The 11,789-nt window shown below is 38.5% G+C and overlaps 1 protein-coding gene across 1 annotated transcript in view; it reads left to right on the top strand.

The window, feature by feature from the left end:
• Positions 1-5,490: 5,490 nt before the first annotated feature.
• KIAA1328 (KIAA1328 ortholog) overlaps positions 5,491-11,789 on the top strand; it is a gene marked incomplete at its 3' end in the record, with an annotated part of 100,925 nt that continues 94,626 nt past the window's right edge. The window contains exon 1 of the mRNA XM_010181460.1: positions 5,491-5,643. Coding sequence (XP_010179762.1) covers positions 5,491-5,643 — 153 coding nt within the window. The remainder of the gene's footprint in view (positions 5,644-11,789) is intronic.

Genomic DNA, 11,789 nt, shown 5'->3' with positions numbered 1-11,789 from the left:
TTTACCTGATGTTTCATACTTAAAAATCAATGTTAAAAAATGCCTCTCTTCTTGGGCATTACATAGAAGAAGGTTTGAAAGAGGCACCCAAATGGAAAAGGGTAGTTGGACTGAAATGAAAAGGCATATTTTATGCATAAAGGGCCACATGAGCAAACTGGAGATATACTCTGATGGGTTCTGGGCTTATGGTGTCTTTAATTATAGATGATTAACAATTTGCTAGTTGCTTTGCAGACAAGTACAGAGACAAAAATCCCTGCTGGGAAATGCTTCCAGTCTAAGACCTCATTCTGGTGCTATGTGTAGAGCTGTATTTTAAGTCATGAGAAGTAGCAATATTAAAATAACAACAACAATTTTTCTTTCATTTTCTCAGAAAGTATCATTGGCTTTTTGAAGTATTTTTATTACAGTTTTTAGCTTTCAGTAGTGCATGCAACTAGTTTATAGGAAACAATTTGGAGCAAGATTCTCTTTGGTAAACCTTGTATTCAGGATTAAAATAGGACACACCGAAGTGGGGTAGCAATTGGTGAGATGTGCTGATTTCAGCTGTGAAGTACTGGGAAATTTAGAGAGAGCACCTCTGGCATGCAGAGCAGACTGTTGTACTGCAGAGATTCTGAGCTGACCTCTTATCAACTTCTCATTTGAATCCTGAAAAGAAGGCTCTAGGTAATTGGCAAGTATCCTTAATTTAATATGCGGCCATAAAAAGGTAAAGTATGATGATTTTTAACATCAGAAGATTAACATTTTACCTTTAAATAAAATATGATTAACTGGTACAGAATTAAAAGTAATAGAACTGAAATATTCAAACTATGACTCTGGTGTCAGATTATGCATCAAGTGTGACAGTTTAAGTACTGAAGTGATTTAAAAATGAGCCAGCTGAAGGATGTATATCCCAAGTATCGAGAATAAAGTGGAATAAAACAATCGCGGCTATCAAAACTTCCTCAAACCCTGCTGGCTGAAGGAACCAGGAAATCAAGAAGTCGTGTTGTTTACAGTGACTGTGTCTTGCCAGTGCCAATGCAGCTGCAGCAAGGGAATAGTCGGTGTGTTGTGACGGCGTCCTAAACTATGATTTTAAGCCTGCCAGATGATGATTATGTTTAAATTTAATTGCCAGGCCAAGACTATTGCTTCTGGATTAATCTACCTCCAGCAAGGTTCAAATATGATTGATCTAGCAATATGTCTTTCGTTTCAGCAGTTTGCAGTCAGTCAGGCTTCTTATTATCCCTGTACAGTTTCATTTCTAGTAGATTGGCACATGTTTTGATAAATGAAACCACATATTTACCATCTGAACTACTTAGTGTTGCTATTTGGAAATCTGAAAATGCCATTCTGAAGGTTTGTCATTTGACTGCTGCGTATTTTAAGTCCCTGTTAGTAAAAATGAATTTTTTTCCCCCTTCTAGTAGTTTTGTAAACTCAGCTTGGAATTTGACAGTAAAGTGGCACCTTGCTGTCATCTGAAGTCCTGTAAATGAAGTTTTTGAGTGCAATTTGGGCATTCAGTACTCCTCTTACAGACATTGTTTTCAACAGATTTGTGCACATTAAGCTATGACACCTTGAAATTGTTCATGAAGCATCAAGATGAGGGGTGGAATATGGCTCATGTTCCAAAATGCCAAAATGTAAGAAATGGTAAGTAAAGTGTACTATGGTCACAATGATTGTCAGGTCTAATTTTGTTTACATCAAGGGAACAGGATACTGAAGTAAGAGGGCGTTGCTTTAATGTAGTTTCTTCAAAGAGAAGAACTTTAGTAATTATGTAAAAATGTGAGCAGAGCTCTTAAAAACCTTCATAGGATGTGAACTCTTCCAGTTACACTGCTCAGATGCTTGTGTGGATTTCTTCATATTTCATTATCTTCAGGGAGAACTTTTGGTTGCTATAGATATTGTTAGTCGCATTGATGAAAGATCCTCATATGCTTTTAAAGATGTTACTGATCATCTCTTAACAGTACAGAATGAGACCCAAGTGAGCACAGCTCTTAACGTCCCGCTGTCACTCCAGGTAACTGGACAGGTCCTGTGAGGCCTTACTGCTCTGTGTCAGTGCAGATAACGGTATTTAACTTGCCAATGCTTTTTACTTTAACCTGTCAATAAATCTATTGAATAAATTTGTCCTATGAGTAGAGGGAAATTAAAACTTAGAAAGATGTTTCTAATTATGAACAGAGAGAAGTTATGGGAGCAAGTAATGTAAACTTACCTTCAGGACAGAGTTTGATTGTGGAAAGGGTTGCATGGTGTTATCTCTGGTAGTGTGAGATTAGATTTGGTTACCTTGAAAAGCCATCTTGGTACACTGCCTTAGGTACATCTGCTGTGGTGCCTGGGGATCTGCGCACAGCCTGTGAATCCTAGTTGATTTTAATGAGCTGTTTATATTGAACTTGTCTCATGTTGGCAAGGTTCATGTTGTGTATTACACTCCTCTTTCTGGAAACAGCCACGAGGCAGTCCTAAGAATTTAACAACTGTATAATTGCATTGTTGTGACTGGACAGTGAATGCATTGGCTCATCTGCAGGGGACAGGTGACCAACAGGAACCTTCTGTCTTTCTTGAACAATCATCATAACATATTTCTGTTCATAAAGCTGTAAATAATCTGCCTTGCTTTACTTGTTACTTCTCTCCACTGTGTCATTTTTTGAAGGATCAGTGTTTTAAAAGATCCTCTTTTTTTTTTTTTTTTGACACCTTGTAATTTCCAAGCTAGAGACAGTCACTGCTAGCTTAAACATGCTTGTTCTTATGCCAACGTTTGGCTTAAATAGATCTTCCTTCTATTTAATGTTTACGGAGAAGGGATTAGAGCAATAGACATTCCCTGTCTCAAAGGGAGAAGAGAGAATGAGGTGAGATGTTTTTCTTTCACTTGGATGCATGTTGTATGAATGATGGGAACTACTTGACTTCTGGATTAGAACAGGCTAGAAATCCTGGTGAGATGTCACAAAGTTGAGAAGAATTGTATGACTGGAAGGTCAGGGAGCTTAGCAAAGTCAGAACAGTAATGTGTACTAATTGGGTTTTGTTTGTTTCTTCTTGCCTAAGGAAGCTATCTTGATATCTTTGCAGAGCTATATAGTGAGACTTCTGGTTGATGTTACAGAAAGTCCCCAAAGGTCAAATTTAAATGCATGTATATGCTACAATTACAGGTTGGTGCTTTCAAGTAACAGAGATGACAGAGCAGACAAATTATGATGTGACTTTAAATGGGCCTTGCGACATCCTCCATGACAAGGGTGTCTTGTCAATTCTCCTTGTTAGGAATCCTGTTTGGTCTCGGTCTGTCGTCAGCCAGGGAGAGTGTGGAACACCACTGCAGGTGCTCTTCTGGAAGTTGTTCAAGGACATCAAGCTGTTGTGAATGGTTTAAATTTGGGGAGAAGAAGAATCATGTAGCTGGATCTGCATTAGCTGTGTAGCTACTGATGTTTCAAATCTGTTAATGGTGCTGCTCACAGCAATGTCAGGATTTACTCCCCAGCATCATCGTTTTTTTGCTTTTAAATACCAGTAATAAAGTAGTGAGAAGTTTAGGATCTTGATCTGCAGCAGATTTATGTTTCATACAATGCATCTAGCGTGTCTCACGTTTGCTTTTCACATTGTGAGTTTTATTCATTGTGCACAAGGAAATAAATGCGTGGCTGAAACCATTCTGCAAGAAAATACAGAAAAATTGGCTATTAATTCTAGGTTGCTAAATGCTGTCCTTGGGTGTTATTTGGACTCAGTCTTTGTCTACATCTATCCCTCTTGGGGATGATTTGCAGCCCTTTCCATTGGTATGCGTGTTTCTCTTTGTAGACACTAAAACAGATTCTTAGCTAATATGTCATAAGAAACATATGAAAGGAAAGTTTTGCAGTTTATCTTATTGAAAGAGTCGTTATTTTCTGCTGCTGCTTGAAAATAGATAAAGTATGGATGACTCTTGCATTGCAGCAGCTTTGCATTGTAGTTCACAGTTTTGACATAAAATTATTGTGGGCACGCTGAATCAGTGGTATTTTGTTTCCGGTAAATCTTTTGGCCTCAAGAGCAACCCACAGTGTGTTTGTGAGCTGTGGTTCATTCTCTTCTCCTCTTGTTGTAGTGCTGCATTGCTTAAGGTGTTCTTCTAGTTTCTTTTTCTTTCGATGTCAAGAATTTTATTTTAATAGGACTTTTGAAATCTGGAGATTTATGGAAGATTAGTAAATCTGCCAGAAGTTGATATTTATAAGACTTACAAAGAATATATGAGGTTATACATAAAATGAGACTCCTCTTCACACTTTGCATCTGCTTGTTAAATGATGTGAAACTTGGAGGAGGGTTTTTCTGTTCCATGAGACAGTATGGTAAGCATAGTCTCAATTTTCCTGGAGGATGACTCTAACAGTCTTTGTAGTGTGTTGCCTGGTGTGGATCTGTATTTCAATGTTAGATGTTTGTTTGAAAGAGTCGTATTGTGTATTTGCTATAGGTCGGTACAGTAAGGTCGATGTGTAAATCACTACATTTGTGTCACTTATCTATATTTTGTATATTTTGGAATTTAACATTTGGTTTATTAAAGTTGGCTCATTGTCATTGGAGTGAAGAAAATTTTTAATTGGAAGTATGGGTGTAAGAGGGGGCAGGAAGTTTCAAGAGACTTCTTTGAAGCCACATAATGCCTTTTCTTGTCACCTTTTTAAGTGAAGACTACAGGAGGAGTTTCTTTGGGAAACTGCATGGATGAGGATAAGCAGTCATCTCCCTTGTAGACTGCAGTAATGCTCTTGTATAACATCAAGAGAATTAGAGGTGACCTCCTGGAGTCTCTGCTCCAGACATTCTGTCAACATCATGCCTCTGGATGTCTGTCTTCAGGACTTTCCGGTATCCCTGCTAAATAATAAATATAAGCTATGACCTATTTACTGTTTCTGCAGTCTGAGCTGTGCCAAACTCATTGCAGAGGTGCGCTGGAGCCCGCTTTGCAGATTCCTCCCCTTCACTCTGGGTACTGATTGCCTTGCCCACCTTGATCCCCGCCGTGTCTATGGTGTGGCACTATCCATGGGCGTGCAGTTGATGTGCTCAGTGGATGCCTTTTGTGCCTGTAACGCAGACATGTCCCGAAGCAGTGCAGTAACCTGTCACAGTACAAATTATGGCTGCGGCACATCGTTCTTCTCTACCTGGAGGCCCCTTCACTGAGCAGACTCACCTGTACATGGATGTGAATACACACAGGATTTCTTTTTTCCTGCTCCCACTTTTTGTCAATCACGTGTTGAATACACAAAGAACTGAAAAACTGCCAGTTAGTACTAGCCTATTAGTATTAGCTATATTTTGCCTATAATTTGGTAAAGTTTGTTATTCCCCTTTGGAATGTGAGTTGTCTTGCTGGATTCTTGCTTATCTCAAGCAGAGTGAGGCTTCTAGAGTTTGGATTTGTGCGTAATGGGCAGTAGTTCTTCCATGCTTGCAAACTTTCATATCAGAACTGTCATCATCAAAACACTTTTTGTTTCTTTAAAGGACTATGTTCATAAACAGGTTTATGTTCGCAAAGCCAATTTGAGAATCTATTGTAATATCAAGCCTAGTGCCAAGGTAAGTGTATGATAACAGGAGAGTAATTCACTTTAACATTTTCATATGTTAAGCTGCCCTGGATGCAAGTTAATAAACCAGATACATGGAGGGGCTGTTGTCACATTGCAAGATGTTTGGTTGTTTTCATGGGCCTGACAGAACTCTGGTACGAAAGGTGCAGAGTGTGGACAGACTCTGTAATGAACTTGCATACCAAATCATCTGTCAGAACCATGGTCAGCTGGGAACAGACTTGCTGACAGACATGAGACTCCTCATATAACCATGTGGTGCTTTATCTTTTATTTAAAACTCAGTTGGCTCCCAGCTCTGTAAGTTTAATAGAGATGTAGTCTCCATTGCCACTGTGTCGGTTTTGCTATGGTTTTATTATGCAGAATGTTGAATGCAGTGTGCCTCGCTCTGCGAAAGGGATGTACTAGGAGTCTTGGAAAACTCAGCAGTGCTAGAAAACAAATTTTGATTGAAATTCATTTAGAGAGTTTCCTACAGTTTTTATGTTCTTGAACCAACAACATTTTGGTGAATTAAACTTGTTATATGCAAAAATTACAGCAGAATTTGTAGTGGTTAGACAGTCTTGATGCAGTGCTAGGAAATTGGTTTTAATTGATCCTAACATTGTACTATGGTGCATCTTGAGTAGAAAAGGAAACAACTTCTAGTATCTTATAGATTATGTTCTTTGACTTTCAGTTATTTCATAGATGTTAGCCTTTTTGCTTATGTAATATTACTTCCTGAGCAGCTGATGAAAATAAAGGCAAGCAATTATTTTTTTCATTTAGAGCAGATCAAAATTTTTATATTTTTATTTTGGGGGGATCGTTAATACTTTAAAATTCAATTTTGTTCCAGTAAAATGTATTTCAAACAAATCTTGAATCTTGCTTTTTGTGATGCCATGTTTTGGTTTTATGTTCTTTCATAACATCGGGAGAGATGCATGTTGTGATATCGCTGTCCTGATGACTGTGCTCTGACATAATGCAAGTGATCTACTTATTTTTTTAAGAAGTGTGTCAGTCTTTCATTGCAACACACATGGTATGTCAATACTGAACGTCAGTCATCCTTTCAGACTTTCAGCTACTGCCATATCATTATGACTTTTTTTTTTTTACAGTGAGCAAAACATGACAATTTTTTTATGTGATGATACAAAATCTCAGCAAGCAGCTGGAACACCTGATGGAAAGTGAAAATATCCTTTTTGAAACAGAGACGATTGCAGGTTGTTTTGGGTTTTTTTGCTCTTTCTGGTAGAAAAGTGTTTTTGACAAGAGGTCGGTGTTATGTTAGAATCATGCATTAGAAAAACAGAACTGAAAGAGATCTTTAAGCATCCTGTTCTTTCCCAACAGAGCATGGATCACAGCCTCCCTTCCTTCCTGGCTTCTAGTTCTTTGCCCAGATAACCTGAACTTGGAGGTTAGATTTTCATTCCAATTTGGATGCTTTGCCATAGCTGTGAGCCTTTCTCTAGGCTAGGAATTTGAATTGTTTCTCACTCAACAAATTAAGCTCTCCAGTGTCCATTGCTGAAAAGCCTTCCAAGCTGTCAGGGGTTTACTCTGTCTTCACCTTAGAGAAAGGCGTTGCCGTTTGGGTACCTATCTCACAGATTTCTGGCAGCGTTCTCAGGAATGATGAAGTTGGGCAGATTTCAAAGGGCCATGACTGTATTGTGGGGAAAGTGATGGGTAGGCTGTTTGATCAGCACGAAGTGCAGTGCCAGTAAACCTTTAACTTAGCTGGCATTAATGCAGCCCGACTGAAATAGCATTTAGAGTTAATGAAGCTAATTTTAACAGTATCTGCAATGCTTTCTGTGTGTGAATATGTGACATTTTACAAGTGCACTGCAAAGACTAAATTGATTCTTAGAAGAATACATTTTTCTAGTCCAGACAAGACCTAATTGATCTTTTTCCTAGATAGCAGACTTAACTTTTTCTTAATTTTCTCTCTTGATTAAAATCCTGAATGGGGGTGAGGTTTCTACTAAATGTCTACTCAAAACAAGCTTAGAGAAAATGGAATGTCAGCCTTAAAAATGTCACTTTAATATGGTCTGACGTGATAAGGTCCTGAAAGTCTCCTAAAGATACACGTGTGAGTATGGAGACTGTATGCTTGCTGTATGTGGAATCCGTGTGTGCAGGAATGTATATTCACAAAATATTGATGACACCGTGCTGGCGAGAGTGCTCAGAATAAGGAGCGCTGACAAAGAAAAGGAGAACTGACTGGCAAACCCAGGATACAGAGGTGGATAAAAGGCAAGGAATATTCAATATGGAAGGTTAAAAAAATTTATTAGACTGCTGGTACAAAGAAGTATATCCACTAATAAAGGGGAAAAAACCCCCAGATTTCTCATAAATTATTTGCTTATTAATATTTAGATTGTATAAGGGAAATAATGCAATTCTCAAATATATTTATGCATTTAGGTGTGAAATGGTAACTGTTTCCTTTTGTATCTGTGTATGTGCCCAAGCACTTGTATTATTCTGACCTTTTTTCATAGTGCTGACTATGTATTTAGTGTAGAAGATATTCTAGTTTTGGTAAGTTGATTTTTGTCTATCCATAAAATTCTGCTGACTTCTCTTTTGTGTCTAAATACTTGACTGATTATTGAATTCCATGCATTTATGAGTACATCAGAAGTCTTATTTAACAATTAGCGTCTGGAAAATCAAGGAAAGGCACATGTCATGCATGTGCCATGTATTTAAATCACACTTTAAAAAAGCCATCTGTTCAACACTTCATTTTTAGGGCGTTCTTTATTTTACAGAGAAGTGTACCCATTAATAAGCAGGATTCAAACCCACTTTGTATACCTATTAGGTATGGTGTTAATTTTATTTTGATGTGTGTGTGTGTGTGTGTGTGTGTGTATTACCAGCTGCCTGAATTTTCGTAACACTGACGATTTGACATAAGCTCCTGAGGGTGACATTTTGCAGGTAGTAAGCAAGCTAGAGTCTGGACAAAGACAATAGAGCTTCACATTTAGCTGTGGACCATAGCCACTCATAAAACTTAGAATTTTTATTTGTGATTGTTTTTCTGCTCCTATATAATTTGAAATCGGGTAACAGTGCTTTGGAATAACCTATAACCTCTCATGTGTTTTAATAATACAAGTTTTTGCAATACTGTCTTACAATTTTTGAATTTATTTTTTTTTGTTCAGAGCAGGCACATTACGGTTACACTTTGCTTATCTGAAACAGTTATCTAAAACAAGATTATGGCAACCAATTATTCTGTGTTTAATGTTGGTGGGCAAATTCCCCAGACCATCTAAACTTGTTTAATATCCCCTTGCAGTGTTTGGACAACGGACTGATGTTATTAGAAACTATGGATCAAAGTTAAATTGAGGGTATAAATCACGTTTAAACCACAGAACAAAATCATGTTGATGTGAAAGTGCAAGTAAGGAAGGGAAACCATAGGATAAAATATTTGCAGATTCTCAGTTGAAGTAGGTGCAGACCAGTTGAGCCCTTCGTGATGGCTGTGGGGCTTGCATGGGTGATGCGTACCATGTTTCCACACAGATAAAGGTTCCTCTGTTACATATGCACTGCACTGACGTGGTGAAGCTCTGGCTTGGTGACTCCATGCTCTTAATGTATCTGGTTGGCAGATAGCTGAACCAGTGCACAGAGTCCTCTACTCTTGCTTCAGACCTGAAAGAGATGTAGAGATACTGTGAGTCATTCAGGTATTCCTACCATAAGGTGAAGTCTTGAGATGCAGTCTAGTCCTGTGGCCCCTGCTGCTACTGTGTGATCTCCTGTAGTGCAGTCTTTCGTAGCAGAAGACACTTGAGAGGATGGTATGGATAGATTGTAGGGGTTTGCATGAGAAACGGCCACTTCTGTTTGTTACATCAAGAGACGAAAAGGGTTTAATGAAATTAAATTTACGCTACTGAGACTTCTGTGAATTTGATCTGTGAAGCTGGGGCTAGAAGAACAGAAAGAAGCCTCAAGGCTTATAAATTTCCATGTTTGCTTCCCTTTCAAGGTAGAATAGATGATGTGGAAGCATTTCTGAATGAGCCCAAAGCTTGCTCTTCCTGAAACGTGCTTTGTGTGTTTTCTGCAGCGGTGGAATATTTTTGTATTCTGTTGGCTGCTAATAAGTAATGTCTGAGTTTCTGCTCACACTAGACTATGAGCTTTTATTTTTAATGTCACTGTCTTGTTTGAGACTCTTTTGGTAAGAGTTTGCACATTTTCAAGCCTACCTAGGCCTAACCACATATTTGAATAAATCCATGAAATGAATTGGGTTGAAAGAGACCTTAAAGCTCAGGCGGCCCCCCCCCCCTGCCATATCTATCTATTCATCCAGTTACAGATGCCTGAAGTTAGATGCATGTAGGTGTTACGAGGATTTTTCTGAACAGCACAGGCCAGGTCCGACCTTGCCAATATGTTTGGTCTGACTGCCCCTGAACAGTGTGGGAAATGTTTAATGCAAAAGCATGGGAGTCGGGTAAAATAGTAAATCCAAGGAGAGCAATGAGAAATTTGAGATAAGGATACTAAGTGTAATTCAAAGCCACACATCTCTTAAAACAATAAAACTTCCCTCACACAGTCTATATATTATTGGATTTTGTGATTTCCAGTTGAACTCTTGGTGCATGTGTGCTGACCTCTGTGCGGAATCTTTTCAGTAATCCATATTGTTATCACTGTGTTGATTTAAAAATCTTAACTCACTGCACACTCTGAGCAACTGGAAGGTAAACAAGCCTTGTTACTTATCTTTACCTTAGACTTTATGTGCAAACTTTAATACCTTATTCATATAAGGTCTGACCTTTTCTACAGTTGCAAACAAGCTTCCAAATAAACCTTGAATTATTAAACTACTCTTTATGTGAATGTAATGCAGCTCTCGTAGTATTTTAGTTTTCTCTAGCTTCCATTCCTGTCTTACAGAAATGCATCCAAATGGCAATTCTATCCTTCATAAGCAAAGTAGCTCTATGTTTTCCTAATTAGGCAAAAAATTCAGAGTCTAACGCTTTTGTCTGAACAGAACTGATATCCTGTAATAAACATTATGGGCATAGAAGAAACTTCCACTCACTTGTTAATAGGCATATAAGGACCTGTTTCAAGTCATATTACAGGACTATCGCTATAATAAAAATCGGGGATTGTCTTCTAACATAATAACATCAATCTTGCGGCAGAAGCTCATGTTGCAGTAACTGCGCCGTTTCTGTTTAATTGTGTGCGTGTGTGAACCACGTATTGTCAGGTTGCAGTGTGTCTGTATTTTTATTTGCATTCTGTTAGCAATTCATGTTAGTAAGGTGAAACTGAGGATCTGTTATGCCAAGCATAACTTTATCTTTCTTTAAAAACATCCATTCTCTGGGCTGGTAGTCAGCTTCATGAATTCCCAAACTTGAGTAGCTGTGGATCACAAATGGGAGTTTGGGTTTTGCAGGGGGAAGGAGAGGAGCTGTAGAGATGAGTAAGTGAGAGTGAGTATGTAGGGATGGGCACACATATTCTGCTTAAAAGCTAAACTTGCTGGAGATTTTTCAAAAAACTTTGGTTGGGGAACAAGAAAAGCCACAACATAACTTGCTATTTTAAGTTTGTCCTTCAGTGCCAGTCTGAATCACATCTGCAGCTCTTTCTGTTGAACAGTGCAAAGGTTTGACTTGTATCATTTCCAATGGTTTTAGAAAGATTTCTGTGCTCTCTGAAAGCACACTGCATTCATTTATGGCTACGCCGTATGTACAGGAATGGAGGTGGCCTTGATTTATACTGCTTTTCGGCATGCACCTCCTTGCTAAGTCGAGGTTCCCAATTTAAGAATTCAGCCAGTCACCTAATTATAAAGCCATATAGGGCAGCAGAAAAATTGTGGTTAGTGTTTCCCAGGTTGCTGTGACTTCGTTAGAGGCCACAGGAGCTGAGATGAACAGATCCTTTTCAGAGAACATTTGAAAGTTTGTGACAGTATTCATGGAGTATGGAGATGTCAACTACAGCTAATGACAGATGTGAGACTGAGCATGAGTAGTTGGTTGGCTGCCTTAATATGCACCAAAATGCCCCAAATTGAGGTTTTGTTGGCAAAACCGC

Source organism: Mesitornis unicolor, unplaced genomic scaffold, assembly GCF_000695765.1.
Source record: "Mesitornis unicolor isolate BGI_N332 unplaced genomic scaffold, ASM69576v1 scaffold21493, whole genome shotgun sequence".
NCBI lineage: Eukaryota > Metazoa > Chordata > Aves > Mesitornithiformes > Mesitornithidae > Mesitornis > Mesitornis unicolor.
Note: the sequence above shows the minus strand (reverse complement) of the source record. Positions and strands in the feature narration are given on the sequence as shown.